The 23,149-nt window shown below is 37.8% G+C and overlaps 2 protein-coding genes across 3 annotated transcripts in view; one reads left to right on the forward strand and one right to left on the reverse strand.

Moving 5' to 3' along the window:
* LOC118829144 (cytochrome c oxidase assembly protein COX16 homolog, mitochondrial) overlaps positions 1 to 23,149 on the reverse strand; it is a 145,099-nt gene that overhangs the window by 51,380 nt on the left and 70,570 nt on the right. The window lies entirely within an intron of this gene.
* Positions 12,849 to 13,409, forward strand: LOC118828374 (60S ribosomal protein L9-like). Its single transcript, XM_036734957.1, has one exon. The coding sequence runs from the start codon at positions 12,849 to 12,851 to the stop codon at positions 13,407 to 13,409; it is 561 nt and encodes a 186-aa protein (XP_036590852.1).

The following is a 23,149-nucleotide window of genomic DNA, read 5'->3' on the forward strand; positions in this document are numbered from 1 at the left end:
ATACTATATACTACTTTTAATAATGATGACAAGAGCTTATGGTTGTATGGTACTTTTATGTTTTACGAAGCACTTAAATATACATTAAGAACACAAATAGAAAATCTGATTTGTTTCTCCATCTTTCTGGTCTCCAACTGGTATTCATTTTGCTACAGTTCAAAGCACAAAAGGAATAAAATACACCTCATTTCCCAGGAGCCAAGAAAACCTTAATGTGGCATAAAAATGAAGAACTAACGTGAATAAATCTAGGTTTAAATATTTGGGAAATCACCTTTAAAAATGACGCCCTCTTTCTTATTCTTCTCTCCTCTCATCCATAAGATCATAGATTTAGAGGAGACGTCCTTACTGAGGCCCCCTTTCTTTCTTACTCTTCTCTCCTCTCATCCATAAGATCACAGATTTAGAGGAGATGTCCTTATTTAGGTCCAGAGTGACTTGCTCCAAGCAGATAGTAAACATCAGAGCTAGAAACTGAACTCAGGGCCTTCTGCTTCCAAATCCATTACTCTTACTGGTGAGACTACGAGTATTGTTTGCCCTTCGTGGACAACAATAACACAGATCAGAAGTTGGACTGTTCCTTAATTCTAGCACAATTTTTTTTCTTCCTTTTTCTTTAAAATACTGAATTTCCAGGTAAGAGAGCCTAACAGGAGTCTATAAATTAAAGAATTAAAGTATTTTGGTGTCATGGTCAAAGAAAACAGGTTGAAATGACCCAATGCATATTTTACTTCGTTCCTTGTATCCTCAGTAGTTCAAAGAAAAGGGAAAATGGAACCAGGAAAAGGCACAATTATGAACTTTATAGTGGTAGATGCCCACAGAACTGGAAAGGATACAACTCTATTTGTGAACTGCTTGTTAGCCATGATCAAAAGCCTCTATGAAGTGTGGTTATTTTACCATGTAAAAACAGAATCCTTATTACACGGTACTGATCTCTGAATGCCTTCAAGCCTTCCAGGGCTTATTTTTCTAACCCCAAGTTTTGGCACTGAATAATTTAAGTTATGGGGAAGGTTTGTACTAGACTGTACTTTGCATATCCTCACTTAGACTTTCAGATATAGTTCAATGGTTGAAAATTTATTACTGCGGTCAATATATATTTCTTCTAAAATCAGTTGGCTTTTTGAAGCAGCTTACGGGACTGGCAGACAATTTATAAACAGTGCTGGCTTGAATGTAAAAAAAAAAGTACATCTCTTCTCAAGCATTTATTTGTTCTGCTACACTACAGTCACATGTTCAATTCTGAGTAAATGGTGAGAGATTAAGGGCAAAACCTGAGTGAATTGCTCCATGATTAAGTGTTTGCTTCAGTCTTTCCCCTTCATCTCATCCATCCTACAGTAGTTGGTGCAGAGGTGGCTATATGGAGTGAAGAGATTGGGGACACAGGCACTTGCTCTTCTACCTTGATCCAACCATTGCTATTTGTGTTCCAGCTCTGTTCTCTGCCATGTAACCCTTCCCTCCCTCCCACCCACATTATCCTATTGACTACTATAGGCTCCTACTAAATACCACTACATCCTAATGTTATGTCTCTCACTACATCTACTGACCATACAGAATTTCCAAAAAGGTTGTTCAACACCCTTCCAAACTCCCACTGGAATTTATGGGAACCAAGGTGTCATTCAGAATTGTCACTTAGGTGATGTTCACAGTCTACGATTCTTCTAAGTCTTGTGCCATAAGACTAAAGCCCTCTCATGGTTTCTCTGGGTGGGACTACTTTAGTACTTGTTTTGCAGGGAAGCAGTGCAGACAACTTACATGTGTATCTATGATGCCCTAAAAACATAGAAGACAAATTCACATGTTTACTGCACCATCCACCTTAAGTCCATGAAAATGTCAGTAAAAAGCCATGGAAAGGTTTCTAGAAAGAGTCTACTTCCCCAAAAGACAAGAGAATAAAGGAAACTTACAGCTGGAGAGAGAGTTAATGATACCTCTGTATTGTGACATCTTGAAGATGGAAGAGGAGCAAGACCATTAAAGAATGGTTGCTAACCAGTGCTATAAAGAAAAAATACTTGTCGAGAACAAGACAATGAAAAGGGTGGAGTACTAAAGATTAGAAAAGGTAATATTTACTAATGAAACTCACTTTATCATTCAAGGGTATATCAAAACCATTGTCAGAAGTAGTGCAGGTGGGCCTTTAAAAGCTAGATATCTTCATGTGACTATAAAACATCCACTCAGAAATATTTGAGAGACATTTTGTTATTTCCAGTGGGTTTTGAAGTCTTGTTCCCATTGAGGAAAATGACGAACTGGTAATAAACAAAAATGATATACTGAAAACTATAATGGTTCCAGGATTATAATGGAGATGGAATACAACATAGTCTTGTTCCATGCCATACATCATTAAAGGTTAAAAAATTCACCCAAGAGATGAAAATAAACTTGCATGAATGACATCAAAATTCACCTGATTTAAACCCCACTGAAAACCCATGGCTATTACAACTAAGGTTAGACTTCGAAAAATGGACTGTTCATTGAAGGTATGCTTATTAGCCAATGTTATAAAAGTATGGTTTCATAATGAAGAATTAAAGAATATATGTCAAAATTTATGAACTCTAGGTCAAATCACGTGGAGAAAAAGTGATTATAACAAAGGAGGACATATAGCACATTGAAAAATTTTCAAAAATGTAAAAAGTTATAAGGTTAATTTAAAAAGGCCAATGACTTTAATAATTTTACTTCATCCCAGTTCATGTGCATATCACTGTAGTTCTGGCCCTCATCACTTCTTGTCTAGAGTATTATAACAGACTCCTAAGTAGTTTTCCTTTTTCTGGCCTCTCCCTTTCCAATTAATCACTCACAGAACTGATAGCCACTTCTCTTCTAAAAAACCTTCAGTGGTTCCCAACTGCTTATAGGATAAAATACAAATTCCCCAGCCTTGCACAGAAGGCCCTCTACAGTTTAGCTCCCATATTCTTTACTGACCCAATTTCATATAACTCCCTTTCATGGATTCTTTGTTCAGAACATATCTGAACTTCAAGGTAACAGACATTAAGAGACTTGACATAAGTTAGCAGAGTCTAAACAGTATTCAAATCCAGACCTCCTTCCACTTAGTCTAGTTGGAAGACATGAAAAGTAGGAAGAGAAGAGGTAATTGAAAGGGCAAGCTCATGGTAGACAGAATCATTTGACATCATCAGTAAAAGTACAAAGAAATATATGATGGGTGGATATGAAAAGTGTCTACATGACAAGTGAGATGGAAAGCCCATTACCAACTTAGGGGAAATTAAAGAAGGCTTTAAGGTAAAGGTAAAATTATTTGAGCTAGGCTTTAAAGAGTAGGCAAGATGTGAACAGGTAATGGTTGAAGGCAAATTCCCTAAGTTAAGGCAGAGAAGCAAAAATATGAAAGGTGTATACAGATAACAGCAAGTAGTCCAGTTTGACTGGAGTACAGAGTACACAGAAGAAGATACTGTCGGAAAAGTAAGGACCAAATTGTGGAGGGTCTTGAATGCTAGGCTAAGGATTTTAATTTACTGAAGCATCACTGGGAAGTATGTTAGACAGGCAACAGAGTTTATTGATAACTCTCACTTCTTTATCAGTGATCAATAGTTTTGGCTGAGTAAATTCCCCTGTAGTTATTAGTTCTTCCAAATTCCTGACAGTTATTAATCTTCAGGATTTAGAAAAAAGAAATCTGAATTCCTGAAATATAAGTTATTCTGTATTTTTCCAACATATTTTATTTTCATGTTTTTAAATAATAAGGAGTAGCAATAATAAATAATAAATCATTTTTCTGTGATAGGGTTATACTAAATATGTTCCAAAAATGACATAATAAATGCATGCTTTATTTTTATTATTACTCAATTTACTGTTACAATGACTTAAATAATATCTGGCAACAAGCTGACTGATTTCCTTTTTTTTCTTAAAATACTTCCAACATTCTTCATGTACTTTATTATTCTTGATATCTAAAAAAAAAGTGTTTGACAAATAAAAATTATCAAATTTAGGAGTACTTAAAATGAACTGCAGCCTATAGCAAATATTCAAACACTAGAAGATGCCAGGGAACATGATTGGGTAGCATGTGAATAACCTAATGTTCAGATCTCCTAGCAAGGTTGACAGCATCTACACAGAACCACATGTCGAAATTGCCAATTTAAGTACTTTTTTTGCTTCCAAAATTTGTTGTTTCTTGGAACACCGCTATGCTTATGAACTTATTAATATTTATTTTATTTGCAAGAATGACTCACCGCTAGCTGCAGACTGGGCCACAAACACACGTAACACGGCAACAGTTACAAGACTGACTGATTAGAACGTGACTGCTTCTCTCCTCCATGTTGCTGGCCTAGTTCCCAGAAATGTCAACCTTAACCTTCTGCTCCACAGGTCAGAGTTTCTTGCTCTTCCTTTTAACTTGATGTCAGTCGATTCCTTTTAACTAGTAACATCTCTATGTTGAATACTAACCTTTAATTCTTGCAGAATTACAATACGTTTTCTTGATTTCTTGACTGAGTTTTCTTAGGATTGGAAAAGCATAAGTTTCCTGAAAAATGCTGAAACATTTTAGCTATATGGTTATTGTCAGTCCGCAATGTTGCTCTAATTCTGCAGCGAGGCAGTGGAGTGGACAGAGTGCTGGGCCTGGGGTAAGGAAGACGAGTTCAAATCCGGTCTGAGACACATACTAGCTGCATGACCCTCAGTGAGTCACTTAACCACTGTTTGCCTTAGTTTCCTCGGTGGTAAAATTGGCTCATTGTAAGGATCAAATGAGATAATAATTATAAAGTGGCTGGCACATAGTAGGTGCTAAGTAAGTGCAGATTTCCCTTCCCTTCCTACCTCCTAAGGTTGTTGTAAGGATAAAATGAGATAGTATTTGTATAGCATTTTGCAAACCTATAACACTTACATAAAGGGTAGCTATTATTATTATTATCATAATTACTTGTGTATATATTATGTATTCCTGGATGACTTCCTTGAATACTTGAGGTAATGTTCTTAATCTATTAGATTGAAAGCACTTTCCAGTAACCTGGAAGAATGTTCCGGTATTAGCTTCCAAATTCCCTGTTACATCCAAAGGCACAACTACATAGAATATGTTAGTAAGACTAGACTTAGAGATTAGATGCCCTCCCTCCCCTCCACTATATAATTAATTCTTTCGATTAAAAGGAAACACTGGGACACTAGTGCATTGTTGGTGGAACTGTGAACTGATCCAACCATTCTGGAGAGCAGTTTGGAACTATGCCCAAAGGGCTATAAAATTGTGCATACCCTTATCCAGCAATACCACTGCTAGGTCTACATCTCAAAGACATCCAAAAAAGGGGGAAAGGACCTATTTGTACAAAAATATTTACAGCAGCTCTTTTTGTGGTGGCCAAGAATTGGAAATTAAAGGGATGCCCATCAATTGGGGAATGGCTAAATAAGCTGTGGCTTATGATTGTAATGGAATGCTATCATGCTATAAAAAATCACAAGCAGGATGATTTCAGAAAAACCTGGAAAGACTTACATGAACTGACACATAGTAAACAGAACCAGGAGAACATTGTACACGTAACAGCAATATCGTACGATGAAGAACTGTGAATGACTTAGCTATTCTCAGCAATACAATGTTCTCAGCAAGACAATCCCAAAGGATTAATGATGAAGCATACTGTCTGCCTCCAGAGAAAGAACTGACATTGACTGAATACAGACTGAAGCATGCTATTTTGCATTTTCTTTCTTTCTTTTTTTTGTTTTATTCGAGTCTTCTTGTACAAAATGACTAATATGAAAATGTTTTACATAATTGCACATGTATAATCTATGCAGGGAGGGGGGAGAGAGGAGGGATAGAATTTGGAATTCAGAACTTTAAATAAAAATGTTTAAAAAAATTTTAAAAAAGAAAAATGCAAATACTTATGTTTATTTGGTTTTGCCCGTGTTCAAGGTTAAGTTCGTAATAATTTAGCAAATAAACAATTACTATCTGAGAGTGATAATACGAATGACTCACTAAGAACAAGAGCAAGGGGGGAAGAAAGGAAGTAGCAACACAAGACGGAGACATCAGGGATGATGGAAAGAGCAATGGCTTGAGAATGAGGAGACTCAAGCTGCTTTACCTATGACCTGAACATATCACTTCACTTTCACGGACCTCAGTTTCCTCATTTGTTAATGGGGGTTGGGTCAGACGGTCTCTGATCCCGCTAACCCCAGAGGGTCTCCATGGCTCCCAACTCCATAGCTCAGAAACACAGCTGAATATACTTTGAGTTTAGTCAACTTCCAAGGACAGCCAAACTTCTAGATGCCAGTTTTCCTCTGGATATCAAATGGTTGTCTCAAATGAGTTCACCCCTTTAACTATCCCCTCTCCCCCTAATTTACAATCTCCTCTATCCACTAGCTCCTTCCTTTTTGCTTACGGTCATGCCTAGATCTCTCACGCACACACACACACACACACACCCCACATCTGATCCATCATCTTAAGTTAGCATTCTATATCTTACCTCTCTCAGGAGGCAACCAAAACCTCAGGACAAGCTGGCCATACCTATTGCCTCCATTTGCTCTTCCTAATATTCACTTCTTAACCTTTTGCAATTTGACTTCCTACCTTCTCTCCAAGGTGGCTTGTGTAACATCGTGGTCTATTAATTGCCTCCAAAATGGCCTTTGTTTAGTCCTTATCCGTCTTGATTTTGTTGTGGCATTGACAGCCGCTAGAATCAGCCTCTCTGCTGGGTGAGTGGGTGGCTCACTCTGTTGGGCTCCTAAGGCCAGCTTCCCTATGTGCTCAATTCTCAATTGCCGGGGGTATTTCTCTGTTGAGTCCCTAGTTAACTCTTCTTTGCAGCCTCTCTATTTCTATCTACATCTCTGCTCCACTGCAAAATGTCCTGGCTGATGCTGTGGCAGAGGAGGAATGGAGGAGAGAACAGCCCTCTTCCCTGCTGGTACAGGTGCAGAGATAACCTCCACAAAGCTGCCTGAAACCTGGACTGACAAACTGATGAACCTGAGGCTTTTAAGGGGCCACAGGGGGTCACAGCCAATTATTTATGGCCAACGGTGTTGTCCCTTCTAATTCGATAAGAGAAACTTGTTCATACTTCATAACAGGGTAACTGGGTGTGGCCGCATCTCGATACTTAGATACCTCATTTTCTGTCCCTCACTTTCTTTGACTACATCACCTAGGCCACAGGGGCAAGGAGGGGTGGAATTAATCGGTCAGAGACCAGCTACTCAAATACTGAGTATATGCTATTAGTCAGTAGGGGTAGTAGATACAGAGTTGGCCTCAGAGCCAGGAACTCACGGGTTCAAGTACTGCCTCTCACACATATACCTTGTGAGGAACTGGACCTCTGAAAACAACTTGCTAAGTCTCTAAGTTGCAGAGGAAGTACCAATCTACATTGCAAGAGGGAGTTTCCTCGTGTCAATGAAATCTCAGATCTGCTCCCTTTACAGTGAGTGTCTGGAGTTGTGGGTAGATAGAAAGATAAGACACAGTTCCTAAAGGCGATACAGACCATGTACACAGAGAACTGTAATATAAGTTAGAATGCAATAACTACTATAGATGAGGTTAAAAGATACCAAAAAATAAGAGAATTTCTGGTGCAAGGCAGGGTTGGCACAAAGAAAATTTTCATGGAGGAGGTGATATTTAAGTTAGGCCTTGAATGATTGGCAGGATTTTCATAGGTAGAAATGGTGTGAAAGACATTCTAGGAATGGGATAAATTATCCCGCATGAAAGTGGCAAGAAAAATCAGTTCTGTTGGGAGGGAAGAGGGGGCAGGTGAGGAAGAATGAGTGAATCTTACTCTCATCAGATCTGACCTGAGGAGGGAATAACATACACACTCAATTGGGTATCTCATGCCACAGGAAAGAAGGAGGAAGGAGATAAAAAAGAGGGGATGATAGAAGGGAGGGCAGATAGGGGGAAGAGGTAATCAAAAGCAAACACTTTTGAAAAGGGACAGGGTCAAGGGAGAAAATTGGATAAAGGGAGAAAGGATAGGAAGGAGCAAAATATAGTTAGTCTTTCACAACATGAGTATTGTGGAAGAGTTTTGCGTAAGGATACACATGTGGCCTATGTTGAATTGCTTGCCTTCTTAGGGAGGGTGGGTGGGGAGGGAAGAGGGGACAGAATTTGGAACTCAAAGTTTTAAAACAAGATGTTCAAAAAAAAAAGTTTTTGCATGCAAATAGGAAATAAGATTTACAGACAATGGGGCATAAACATCTATCTTGCCCTACAAGAAAGTAAGGGAAAAGGGTATGGGGCGGGGGGAGTGGGGTGACAGAAGGGAGGGCTGACTGGAGAACAGGGCAATCTGATTATATGCCATCTAGGAGTGGGGGGGAGGGTAGAAATGGGGAGAAAATTTGTAATTCAAACTCTTGTGAAAATTAATGCTGAAAGCTAAACATATTAAATAAATAAATAATGAGAATGGGAAAAAAAGACATTCTAGGAGAAGAAAAAGCATGAGCAAAGGCACAAAGCTAGAAAATACAGAGCATCTTCAGGAAACTAAAAGTAATCCAGTTTGGCTAGAGTGAATGGTACACGAAAAGAACTAGTCACAGATAAAGACTGTTGAGGCCAGAGCATGGAAGGCCTTACACAACTTTGTTCTATAACTAATGGGGAACCCTTGATGATTCTGAGGTGAGTTAGTAACATTGTCTGAATCGTGGTTGAGAAAAGATTAATTTGAGTGTGTAAGACAGGTAGAAGCAGGGAGAGACCAGGGGATCATTCAGGAAGTTGTTGCAAAATTCAAGTGACAGAGAATGAGGGCCTGAGATGGCAATAGGAATATGTGTGTGTATGTGTGTATTTGTGTGTATGTATATGTATATATGTGTATGTGTGTGTGTGTGTGTGTGTGTGTGTGTGTGTGTGTGTGTATGTATGTAAAATGATAACAGTGGTAGAATTAGTAAGACCCAGCAGCTGACTGGATCTAGAAACTGAGGGAGGTAGTGCGTTAGAATGGAATATGCACTGGACTGTTAATGTGCCAATCAGGTTTCCAGTCCCACATTAACCTGCTAAGTGACCTTGAACAAGGTCTAGCTGGGAGTCTCCTCATCTACAAAATTAGAGGATTGGATTGGATAACATCTAATCCTGCTAGGTGGCACAGTACCTAGAGTCAGGGAGATTCATCTCCCTGAGTTCAAATCTGGCCTCAGACACTTACTGTCTGTGTGACCCTGGGCAAGTCACTTAACCCTGTTTGCCTCAGATTCCTCACCTGTCAAATGAGCTGGAGAAGGAAATGGCAAACCACTCCACTATCTTTGCCAAGAAAACCCCAAATGGAGTCACAAAGAGTCAGACACAACTGAAACAACTGAACAACAAGATCTCTTCCAGCTCTAACATTATGTTAGTCAAAGATAATTTTGAGATTTTTGACCCCAGGTGCCTGGAAAAATAATGCCATTAATAGAAATAGGGAAGCCAGAAAGAAAAGATGGTTTGGATTAGACCTCCCAAGAATCCTCTAAATAAACTCTCTCTTCTAGCCAGATTGATTTTCACTGTCATCCCCCAAATATGACTTGGGAATTCCTGCCACTGTACATTTATTTATGTCTGCATCACCTTCTCCCTACCTTACACATACCAGTAAGACACTACTGACCTCTTAACCTACTGAAATCTTACCCCTCCTTGAAGTCCTATTTCAATTCTTGTCTCTTCCACAAAATCTTTCCTGCTCCTCCTACAGGAAAAAAAGGCTTTTTCCCTCTTTTGAACTCCTACAGCACTCTCGACTACGATGTTCATAACACTCAACAAATGTGGTCTTATAGGATAATCTTTTAAAATGTATACACACCAACTCTCCAGCTATATTTCAGGCTTTAGGAGGATGGGAACCATGTTACATAGCATCTTAAACATGGTGGTGTTACTACTACTACTACTACTACTACTACCACCACCAGCATTTATATAGCACTTTAATGTTTACAAAGCACTTTACAAATATTAGCTCATTTTATTCTCATAACCCTGGAAGGTAGGTGCTATTATTATCCTCATTTTACAGATAAGAAAACTGAGGCAGACAGAAGTTAAGTGACTTGCCCAGGGTCACAGATTTAATGAGTACCTAAGGATCTGATTTTGAGTCTTTCTAATCTGGCAGAGTAGATCCAGTGTTCCTATTGACAGAGAGAGTTTGCTATTGTTGATGTTAACATAATTATGACAGTGACAACAATAAACCGAATAAAGGAAGGCACCTCAATTTTAATATGCTCTGTCTAGTTTCAAACTATTCAAAAGACCAAAGGGCTGCATTTACACTAATGCCCTTTAGACAGGAGTTGGAAAAGAGAAAACCTTTATGTAATTCTGGATTTTAAAACTTTCTCCTTTTCTTCCACCTTGAAATGGGCGTTATATTATGAGAAAGATATTTTCTATTACAAAATCTGAAGTCCTTAAAAGTTAGAAAATTTAATATATATCCTTATTAGTCTCCTGCAAATAGACATTAGAGGTTGGTTTATTGTGAACATCAAAATTGTCTTTCAGCTTATTGCTGTTAATTTTGATTCTACATTTACTTTTCCAAATTGCTTTCATTACAGCTCAGGGTGTTCTCAGGCATAGACATATAAGAATTGAGTTAATATCGTAGATGCATAATTTCTCGCTACAAAGAACTGCTGCTTTAAAACTATTGCAAAATTCTGCCTACTTTATTGGATATAATACTGAGCGGAAGATTTAGAGATATGGATAAAATTCTACATTCTGCCATAGATTGAAATTGAAATGTTCAAGGTTATAAAATACACTGCCCTTCATATATGAAGATAACACTAATAGGCTCACCATCAGCAGGGTAGTCATTCAATCAGGGATTCACAGAATCATAGGATTTAGAGTTGTAGGGTTCTTAGAAATTACCTAGTTCAAACTTTTTGTTTCAGGGATGAAGAAAATGAGATCTAGAAGGGTTTAAGTGGCTTCCTCAATATCGTTCAGCCTGCAAGTTGCTTAGATTTAGTCATTCCACAAACATTTATTGAGAATTTTTAGGAATATAATGACATTGAACTGCAAGCCTAAGGATATATAAGATAACAAGAGGTGACTACTGCTGTCAAGGAACTCACAGTCTAGAAGGGAAGACAAAGCAAGTACACAAATAACAAAAGTATACAGCAAAGCATGGTATATACATGAGAAATGGGATCTCCTAAAGCTGGAGTGAAGTTTTAAGCTATTAAAGCTTAAAATAAATATAATAAATTAATTCTAACATGTAAGCAATATGTTACATTGTAAACAATATAAATAATATATTATTACATATGCAGATATATTTATATATTATAAAAACTAAAAATTAAAAAGTAGCTATTTAAATTATTAAAGCTTAATACTGCACTAAGACTTTTAGGACATCCTGCCTAAACAAAGTGCTATTACTGAGCACTGTAAGGGACATACATATAGTGTTGTATAATATCAATATATTTTATCTTTTAATACCATAAATATACACAATTTCTTTTTTAAAGTTAAAAGTTTGCAAAAAGAATGTGAAAGCCAGCAGACACCACTCAAAGGCTAGAAATGTCTTTTGTTATACATGCAGTATGTTCAGTACTATTCTCCTCAAATTTGTTTCATTTTTTAAATTTTCATATTTATTTTGTTTTTTTAATTTCTTTTTCATACGGTGTTTTAACTTAACATTGACCTATGTTATGACCAAATACTTGACCCAAATTTTACAATAAGGTACTTTAAGCCTCCCATAAAAGAAAAAGAAAAAATTCAATCTTCTTCTCTGGTATGAAGGGAGAGCCAAAAATTTTCCACAGATTTACGTAGGACAGATCATGGCAGCACTACGCTAGCCTAATCCCCACAATGTGGAAGGGATAACTGTATTGCATTACTGTGTACAATGTTCTCCTAGCTCTGCTCACTTCACTTTGCATCAGTTCCTATAAGACTTTCCAGTTTTTTCTGAAATCATCCAGCTTGCCATTTCTTACAGCACAATAATACTCCATCACAATCATATGTCACATCTTCTTCAGCCATTCCCAAACTGATGGGCATCCCCTCAGTTTGCAATTCTTAGCCACACAAAAAGAGCTGCTATAAATCTCTTTGTACAAATAGGTTCTTCAGAGAAGGAAGCTTTTCTATATAGCATCAGCTCTGGAATATATCTCATGGGTAATACCTATGGAAGTTCCCAAATACAAGAGGTTTCTGAGTTTAAACTTTTTATACAGATAAGGGGATTTCCTGATTCAGTATGCTTCCTGGAGGAAGAAAAGGATCATTTACATAATTCTGTGCAGCATCTTCCTTTGATACTACAAGTGTGATACAGGAAGGGAATTTCTTTTTCTGCAGCTTACAGGGTCGCATTATGGGCTCAAAAGGAATTGACTGCAGGAGAGAATTTGCTGGAATGTCAGGGTATTGCTTCAATAATAACTTCAAATTCACTTCCCAGGTTGGGGGGCAGTGCTTTATTTGAGTGCTTTATGCACTTTCTGCAGCTATTCGTGGGCTTTTGTGAGTCCTTTGTAGTTTACATATTTTCTGTGGAATGAAATAATGGCTGTCCTGTGCCTAATTTGCATCTACCACCTTGAGTGCTTATAGAGAGGCTAGAGGCCCCCTTTTCTCCACATTTGGGATATCTAAATTGAGAAGTACTATCAATATACTAGGAAATTCTTTTGGCCCATTTGCTACCAGAATGAAGACCATCGACATCCCAGAAAATGTCGACATCTCTCTTAAGGGTCGGACAGTTATTGTGAAGGGGCCCAAAGGAATCCTCCGTAGGGATTTCAACCATATCAGTGTTGAGCTCAGTCTCCTTGGAAAGAAGAAAAAGAGGCTCCGGGTGGACAGATGGGGGGGAAATCGAAAAGAACTTGCAACCGTGCACACAATCTGTAGTCATGTACAAAACGTGATTAAAGGTGTTACCCTGGGTTTTCATTACAAGATGAGGTCTGTGTATGTTCACTTCCCCATCCATGTTGTTATTCAAGAGAATGGCTCACTTGTTGAAATCAGAAATTTCTTGGCTGAAAAATATATCCGAAGAGTACGCATGAGACCAGGTGCTGCTTGTGCTGTTTCTCAAGCCCAAAAGGGGGACTTAATTCTTGAAGTAAATGATACTGAACTTGTTTCAAACTCAGCTGCTCTGATCCAACAGCCCACCACAGTCAATAACAAGGATATCAGAAAACTTTTGGATAGCATCTACGTTTCTGAAAAAGGCACAGTGCAACAAGCTGATGAATGAGTTGGAAAAGATACCGTGACCTGAGAAGTCAACACTTATTCAGATGTCGAAATAAAAATACTTTTTGTCAAAAAAAAAATATATACTAGGAAATTTTCCTGGAGAAACTCCAGAGAGAAGTGATAAGCCAAAAAAAAAGAAAATGACCCTTTTAGAGTAGCTCCCTCAGGAACGGACTTGGGGAATGAGGTAGGGCAGTCTCAGATCCAAAGCAAATCATAATGTGTAGGCCTCTCACCCCTTAACATTTTCATCCAGGTGAAATATAATTAAAGTGAATGCCAAGTGCGTGCGTGTGTGTGTGTGTGTGTTAGAGATGAAAAAAAAAATGATAGAGCCTGGCCCTTTACACCCTTTCTAGGTGGATTGTAAATAAAGGCATACCTGCACATATCCGACTCCAAGAAAACATCTTAATGAAATTACATTATAGAAGAAATCAGTTATAAATGCTATAAATGGGTCACTGGGCAAATGATGCAATAGTAACACTTTCTGACTTCATAGGAGTGTTTAAGGATAATATATTACTAAATTATTTTGAAATTATACCAGTCAGGGGAACTTTATATGGAACAAGCCTGTATGGGCTGCCAGTCTTTTTTTTTTTATAGTACCAACTGCTAAGTACTTCCTTCTCCCCACTTTCCCACATGCTACCCTTCTCACCATAGATCAGTCACCTCATTCCATAAGCAGTATATCCCTTTCTTAGGAAAAGCAATATAGTGAAGTGGAAAGAAAGTTGCATTTGGTGTCCAAGGCCTGGATTTTTTACACCTTGCTTCCGCCACTTGACCACCTGTGAGATTTTGGACAAGTCCACTCCGTCTCTTTGGACCTCCGATGCCTGGCTGTACATTGGAAGGTCTCTTCTACTACAATCTGTGTGGTTCTTCTTCTTTCCCTCCACAAAGCAAAGGTCCCAGGACAATCATCCCAATTTGCCTAAGGAGAATTCTGACTAAAACATACATATGACACCTTTAATGTCACCATGGAAACCAAGAAATTGAGAAAATAAGTCTTCAAAGTTTCCTGGAAACAATTTTGCTCCTAATTTTATACAAATATTAATAGCCCTAAAAGGCTAATAGTCTTTTATATATATATGTGTGTGTATATATGTATATATACACAAATACATATATATATATATATATATATATATATATATGTATAAACTCTCCTATCAGGAAAAGATAATCCTATTAAACGATACATCTCATACCCATGATATGGATGCAAAACCCTTTCAGTATGCAACCTCTCACAAAAAAGCAACAGGGAGAGGACTAAGTTTGCTCCAGAGTTCCTGCAATCACAATAGGGTGACCTCCGCATCACGGAAGACACTAAGCTTTGACTGTGGCAGACTTTGCCAATGTTCACAACAGCACAGTAGTTAGAACTGCTCCAAAGTAACCACATAATTGTGGAGTGTTGCAAACTAGGACAGAAATAGATGTTAAATATTTATCATTATAGCCTGCAATCACCCTCTTCCACGCAGATAAAGCTAGGAAGGGTCCCATGTCAGGGAAATGGACCTAAGTTTTATCAACAAAACTCAAGTCTAAATTGCTAGGTGCAGAAAAACTGGTAGCCTCCTCCCTGGGTGACACTGTCTACTGACGGAGAAGCAGGGGAAGCAGTAAGAAAAAAAAAACACACACTAGCTTGGAGGTGTACTTCTACAGGAAGCCTTCCCCAACCCCCCTTAATTCCAGTGGCTTTTCTCTGTTAATTATTTCCACTCTAACTAACCCAGGGCTGTCCAACCTTAGCTTTTTATTGAAACAATAGACAATATATTTTGATTTGCCATTTTAGTGAGAGCTCTGCTGTAGCTGGACTTCCTTTACTAAAGCATTTATGTAAATTTCTGTGCTTGTAGGCAGGCTGCATAAATCACACTGCTGGCTGCAGGAGACCTGCTGGTCGCATTTTGGACAGCTCTGATCTAGTATATAGTTGTTTTGTCTATCTTTGTTTGCATGTTGTATCCCTGTTAGATTACGTTCCTTGAGGGCAGAAACTATTTTTTGCCTCTTAGCACAGTGCCTGCCACACAGTATGCGCTTCATAAATGGTTCTCGATTGATATTATAGTCTTAACCCTCCAATACGTTGCTGAGTACATCCTATTAACTTGGTTTACCTTTCTAATTCTAATTGTCCTTTACTACAAAATAAGGAGGTTGGACGTGAATTTTATGTAAATGCTATGTCCACAATATAAAGCTTAGGATCAGGGGATTTATGGCTGGAAGAATCCTTAGAAATCATCTCCAACTCCCTCATTTTATTTTTTTAAAGTGTACTTTATCAACAACTTTTGTTTTTATATTGCTTACATTCCCTGCATTCCCTTCTGAATTGATAATATATGGGAATTATGAAATGGGGCTGGGTACTCGCCAGGGAAAGACCACAATGGCAGCAGAACACGGGGTTGTAAGCACACTTTAATAAGGCACAGAGGGAGTAAGGGTAAATGATACAAAAAGTACAAAGAAAAATGGTGAAACGGGGTAGAGATGGTGGAGTGGTGGAGGAGGGCAGGCAGTGTGAGGAGGAGGAGGAGGAGGAGGAGGAAGAGGAAAAGGAAGAGGAGGAGGAGGAGGAAGAGGAGTGGCAGAGAGGATTGCTCACGGAACCAGAGATTAGCGCTAAAGCTTTTGGCAGCATGCACTCAGAGGGAGAGTGCTCTGGGGGCAGGAGTTTGAGGTCTCATTTTTAATAGGGTTTTGGGGGGGAACAGATGAACTTATCTCATTAACATATCCAAATCATTTCAAAGTTGTCAGTTAAAATTTAAAGTTATAACTAGCATGTCCACTTCATGTCAAAATTATCAGCACCTTCTGGTGTTTTACTGGACTTAGGGAACTTGTCTGAGATTTGTATAGAATAGGCCCAAAAGGCCAAGAAGCCCTAGATGGCTTCCCCTGATTCAGCACATATTGCCATTTTGTGATTTTTGTTTAATAGAGACCGTTCTCATTTTACATAACAAATTCAATTTTCTGTAAACAACTCTGAAAGAGATCCACATTCCAAAAAAAAAAAAAAAAACCAAAAAACTCTGCACTAATTTTACTGTACAGTACTATGCTCTCTCTTGGCTCCTGCCCCTTGGCTCAGCACTCTGGGGCCTCCACCTTGCACCACCCCCCTCACCACCACAACAACAACAAAAAAAACCCTTAAAAAAAACTCCAAGTGAAAACAGAAGAATGGAGGGGTAGAAAGATCGTCATCACCACCACTGCTGCCTGATGGGGGCTTGGCTTGAGACCTTTTGCCCAGCTCTGCCCCCTTGCAACCATGTCCAGTCCCAGCATGTCTGTCTTCTCTCAGCTCAGGTACCTTGGGTCTGTCCTGAGTCCAGGTACGGTTCTCTACTGTCTGTGCTTATATCCCATCCCTATGTGTGTGGGGGGTGGGGGGGGGGGGAGGCCTCCTTCCTCTTGGTTTTAAGCCCTGCCTCCACGTGGCTGGCATGTGTTCTACATTCTCACTTCTCTTCTTGGCCCCCAGAGTGTCTTTGAACCATGTGCTTACCCCTTCCCTCCATAGGCACAAGGGCCCCTTCCTGCCTCCCTTCCTCCCTTCCTTATGTCTGCAGGCAAATTCCCACTGTAAAAATCACTTCATATAGAGGTCTGGGAAGAGTTCACCTAAGCAAGAACTCCTGTATAATACAATTTGTAGATTATGCCCCTTTGACCTTTGGGATAGTTTCTATGTGACTTCTAGTTTCCCCTTTGCAATCTCACTTGCTGCTATTGCTTTTTTACACTGGCTACTTAAAAACTTATTGAACATACCGAAGGGAGATCAGAGGGACCAGAACAAGATACAGTTTTAACACACTTTCCTTCCTATTTTCCAGTGAGGCATCTCTTAGGTTAAAGGAAAAAGAAAAGGGAAAGAAAAAAAGTTCAGAAAAACAAATAAATATATTGAAAAAGTCTGATGCTGTATTCACTATTCCATACCAATGGCCTCCTACTTTTACAAAGAAGCAGGTGGAGGCATATTCTCATTTTTTTCCTTTGGAAGGAAGCTTAGTCGTTATAATTTTGCAATATTCATTTTCAATGGCTCTGTCTGTTCTCTCCATTGACATTACTGTGGTCCTTGTGTTGTATGTCTTTCCATGCTCACCTATACTCATCATGTTCATTTCTTTTATCAGAGCAGTATTCTATTACATTCACATGCCATAATTTTATTTCACCATTCTCCGATTTATGAGCGTATTCTTTGTTTCCAGTTCTTCGTTACTACAAAAAAAAATGATGGTATAAATATTCCGGTACATAGCAAGCCTTCCTGTTTGTCACTGATCTCCTTTGAGGTATATTTCTAGAAGTACAATCTCTGTGTCAAAGGGTATAAACCTTTTAATCACTTCCTTTCCAGCATTCCAAATTGTCTTCCATATTTTTGTTATACCAATTTACAGCTCCACCAAAAATGCATTAATGTGTCTATCTCGCCACAATTCCTCCAACACTGGGTACTCCCATCTTTTGTCATCTTCGTGAATTTCCCAGAGTGAGGTGAAACATCACAGTTTTGATCTGCAGTTCTCTTATTGTTGGTGATGTGGAGCATTCTTTTATATGATTGCTAAAAGTTGGTGATTCTTCTTTTGAGAACTGCTTATTCACATCCTTTAATCACTCTTCTACTGAGGAATTCTTTTCACTCCTCTCCAGGCTGCAATCCTGCTGACTGTTCTCTGGACTTTTTCTAACATGCTACAGAAACCTCTTCACCCTAGAAGTTCACTTCACCTCTGTGGCTTCTCCCTCTGACTGGCTGGTTCCTCACAGAATCTCCCTGTTAGGGAGGATGGGCAGGCCAGCTATGAGTTCATCACTCTCAAGGATGTATTCCTGACTCAACTTTTCTATTATGCTCCCTGCCCAGAACCTTCATCTCTATTCCAACCCCCTCCCCAATGCTGCAAACACTTTTCAGATGCCTTTTATGTGTTGTATTCCCCCACTGGAATGTAATAAGCTTCTTGAGGGCAGGAATTGTCTTTCTTTCTACTTGTAAATATATCCCCAGCACTTTGTACAATGCCTGGTAAGTGCATAACAAATGTTTGTTGACTTGACTTTCTTATATCTCGAATATTTGTTAGTTGTTTATACAACTTGCACATTTGATACAAAGAATTTCCCCACTCAATCACTTCCTTTTTTATCTGATATGCATGAATTTTCTTCATATTTTGCAATCTCATGTAATCAAAATTACCTGTTTTTCTTTTATAATTGCTTCAATCTCTAATTTGGTTAAGAATTCATCCCCTATCCATACCTGTGAAAGGTATGTGATCTGCTGCTTTTCTAATTTTTTATGGTATGATCTTTAATTGTCAGATCACATGTCCATTTTGAAGTTATCATAGGAACACAGTGTAATGTTGGTCCAAATAGAATTTCTTCCTAGCTGTTTTCTAGTTTTCCTAGCAATTCTTATCAAATGAAGAGTTCTTTCTAGGTAATTGATGCTTTCAGGTTTATCAAACATTAGGTCACTGAGTTCCATTATTTCTGATTCTTCCTTTTCTAGTTGGTTCCATTGATCTATTTTTAACCAGTACTATATGATTTTGATGAGCCCTGCTTTATAATAAAGTTTGAAGTCTGGAAGTGCTATTAGTCCTAAGGACAAACTAAAGAAAGGGCTTTATCTTTAATATTGATGCAAAATTTTTAAATAAAATCCTGGCCAAAAAAAAAGCTACAGCAATTCATGCAATAGATAATTAAGACCAAGTTTAATTTATATCAGGAATGAAAGGGCAATTCAAAATTAGGAAAATAATTTACATAATCATATTAAAAACAAAACCATCAAAAAACACGATTGCCGAAAGAAAAAGCCATGGACAAAGGACAAAAATTATTGATGCTAAGAGCTCTATAATGTATAAAGGAATCGTGTGTGTTTGTGTGTGTGTGTGTGTGTGTGTGTGTGTGTGTGTGTAAATTATCCATCTAAAACCAAAAGTAAGCATTACATGCTGTGGGGAACCCCTGGAAGCTTTCCCAATAAATAAAAGAGTAAATCAAGGTTTCTCTGCTATTATTCCATATAATTCTAGAAATGCCACGAATAACAAAAAGATAAGAGAAAGCAATTAAAGACAAAGAAAGGCAAAAATGGAGACAAAACTATCTTTATTTTCTGATTACAGATGGCTTACTTAGACAATCTTTACGAATCATCAAGGAAGCTAATTAAGAAAATAAATACTTTCAACAAGGTTGCAGACTACAAAATTAACCACCACTGTCCCCTCCCCCCAATCAATAGCCTTTCTATATAATAACAAAATCCAGGAGACAGTAATAGAAAGTCTCATTCAAAAACTACAAAATATAGAAAATATTTGGCAGTCTACCAAAATACACTCAGTACTTGCAGAAAATCAATTAAGAAACGCTCCTTAAAGAAATAAAGAAAAACTTAAATAGCTGGGGAATATTCAGCACTCAAAGATGAGCTGTGCTAGTAAAATAAAAATGACAACCCTACAAAGTTAATTTGTCAATTTAATGCTATGCCAAACTACCAAAAAGATATTTTAAAGAGTTAGATAAAATAACAAAATTAATTTAGAGTAATAAAACATAAAGAATATCAAGGAGAAGTGAAAAAAGGAGGGACTGAAGGGGCAATATGAGTCAAGAGAAGAAACTGCTAAATATGATGAAGAAACATCTTGAATTGACAGAAGCCCAAGAGATAAACCCAGAAGAAAACAGTAACTCCACAAGTCCAAACAGAGCCTCAAAGAAAAGAAGGCACTGACCCCCAGAACTATAAGAGTAATATGAAGAAATTAAACAAGAAAAATAAAATGCAACGTTAAAGGAAACAACAGTGAGGGTACAAATATGGAAAGGAGAATTGACCATTTAGAACAGATGATGGTAAGCCCTACCCAAGAATTTAGTTCCCTGAAACTTGAAATGAACCAAATAGAACACAATTCAAGACAACAAGCAAAATCAAAACAAAATAGGGCAGCTAGGTGGAATAGGGAGTAGAACACCATCCCTGCAGTCAGGAAGTCCTAAATTCAAATCCTGCTTCAGACACTTGACACACTTAGTAGCTGTGTGACCTTGGGCAAATCACTTAACCCCGATTGTCTTGCCTTCCCCCCTCCAAAAAAAAAAATTAAGCTTTTTTTTTAAACCACATAAAGATAACATAAGGCATATACTATCAAAAACAACAAACCTGGAAAACAGGTCAAAAAGAAATAATCTAGGAATGACTGGACTACCTGAAAAAATCATGATCCTTTCCAACCCTTCCTCCTCCCTCCCAAAAATCCTGGATATGATTTCAGAAAATGATAAATTGTCCGGCTCTAATAAGATAAGAGGGCAAAATGGAAAGAGAAAGAAGCTACCAGTCACCTCCTGAAAGAAACCGCAAAATTAAGACTCCCAGGAATGTCAAATCCAAAATCCAGAGCTCTCACATTAAAGAAAAAATACTACAAGTGTCCAAAAAGAAGTTCAAATACCACAAAGACAGACTCATGATCACATAAAAACTGGCAGCCTCCACAATATGGGAGAAAATCTTATGGTACTTAAAAAAGCAAAAGATAAAGGCTTACAATTGAGAATAAACTGTATGACAAAATTAAGTATAATCCTACTGGATTAAAAATGGACCTTTAATGAAATACAGGACTTCTAAGCATTCCTAACGAAAAGGCCAGAAGTAAGGAGAATCTCTGAAATGTAAACATGAGAATCAAGAGAATCACTAATAGGTAAATACATTTGATCAATTAGAAGGGGGCACATGATAATAAAGCATTTACATTCTAAGGAAGAAGAAAAAAACAAATACCCTCTTGGAACTCTGATGTCTTCAAGAATCATAGAGAAAGTTAAATAAGGAAGGAAGAGCACCAGGGGGCTGCTCTGTTCTGTTTCGATGGTTTTAGGAGAAGAGGGAAATTACAGCAATAGGGAATACACTCTTGAGAAAAGGAGGAAGGGGAAGGAAATTAATATCTCACATAACAGGGGTGCATGAGATGAAGACTATACAAACATAAAGCAACAGCTAGGGCAAGGGGCATTTCATGAACCTAACATTCATCTAAACCAAAGAAAGGCTGTACACGCATACAAAGAGCATGATATAGAAATATATTAATCTCAATGAGGAAACAGGAGGGGACAGGGAAAGGAGAGTTTAAAGACAGGTGAGGGAATAGCCATAATAAGCAAAACAAACTCTAATACTGGAAGGCAGAACATGAAGGAGAGATTAAAAGGAAAGAGCAAAAATGTGTGATCAGAGGTGAGGCAAAGAGAAGAGTTTTGGGAAACAACAGAAAACAGATCACTTCAACTGATCACTTAAGCGAATTCCTCTTTTACCACTTTCCTTTTTCTTTGTAAAGAGGGAAGCAGGGGGTAAAGAAAGGAAAAACTACAGGATAAAGGAAAGTACACAATTGACAATGATAACTGTGAACATGACAAACATCCTTACAATGAAAAAGGATATGAGAATGAATTAGAAGGCGTTTATAAGAAATGCACTTGAAATACAATTCACAAAGAGTTAAAATAAGAGGCAAGAGCAAAATCTATTATACTTCAGTTGAACTAAAAGAAAAAACAGGGGAAGCAATCATGATGTCAGATAAAACCAAAGCAAAATTAGACTTGAATAAAAGAGATAAAGAGAAAATTCATTATGCTTAAAAGAACCACTGATAATGAAAACTTAACACATATACACTAAAAGGCATAGCATCTAAATACTTAAAGGAAACATTATGCCAATCACAGGGACAGACAGTAAAACTAGAATTGTTAGAGAGCTCAACAGACAAATTAGACAAATCTGGCAAAAAATAAACAATAAGGAAATTTAGGACCTGAATAGAATTTTAGAAAAGTTAGATGTGATCTCTGGAAATTACTGAATAGGAGTGGAAAGAAGAATACATATTTCTTAGTAGTTTGTGACACCTTGACAAAGATTGGCCAAGGATTAGGGCATAAAAACTTAGATCAAGAGATGTGAAAACTCTTAACTATCGTATGAAAGAATGCTCCAATTATTCATGATAAGAAAAATGCAAATTAAAGCAATTCTGAAATTCTACAAATGGCAGATCAGCAAGATGATAAAGAGAAAATAGCGATTATGAAAGGGGCTATGGAAAAACAGAAACACTGATGCACTACTAGTGGCACTGTAAATTGGTCCAGCTATTCTAAAAAACAGTTAGAAATGATGCCCCCAAGTCACTAAATTGTGCATACCCTTTAACCCAGTAATACCACTACAAGACCAAAGGAATCAGTCAATAAATAAACATTTATTGGATATCTACTATGCACTGGGCATTGTGCTAAGCCCTGGGTTTATACAAAAAGAGGCAAATGACAGAACTTACAATCTAATGGGGGAGACAAAGAGCAAACAAATATATATGAACAAACTTTATAGGTAAATAGGAAATAATTAACAGAGGGAAGGCATTACAATTAAGAGGGGATAGAAAAGGCTTCTAATAGAAGAAAGGATTTTAGTTGTGACTTAAAGGAAGCCAGGGAAATCATTAGACAGAGATGAGGAATGAGAATGTTCCAGGTAGGAGGAAAAGTCAGAGAAAATACCCAGAGCCAAGAGATGGAGTATCTTGTTTGTGGAATAGCCAG

This window comes from Trichosurus vulpecula, chromosome 8 (assembly GCF_011100635.1).
Source record: "Trichosurus vulpecula isolate mTriVul1 chromosome 8, mTriVul1.pri, whole genome shotgun sequence".
Classification (NCBI taxonomy): Eukaryota; Metazoa; Chordata; class Mammalia; order Diprotodontia; family Phalangeridae; genus Trichosurus; species Trichosurus vulpecula.

Bases quoted from the DNA above. Each gene is read 5' to 3' on its own strand.
- LOC118828374 (XM_036734957.1), top strand. From the start codon at position 12,849: ATGAAGACCATCGACATCCCAGAAAATGTCGACATCTCTCTTAAGGGT.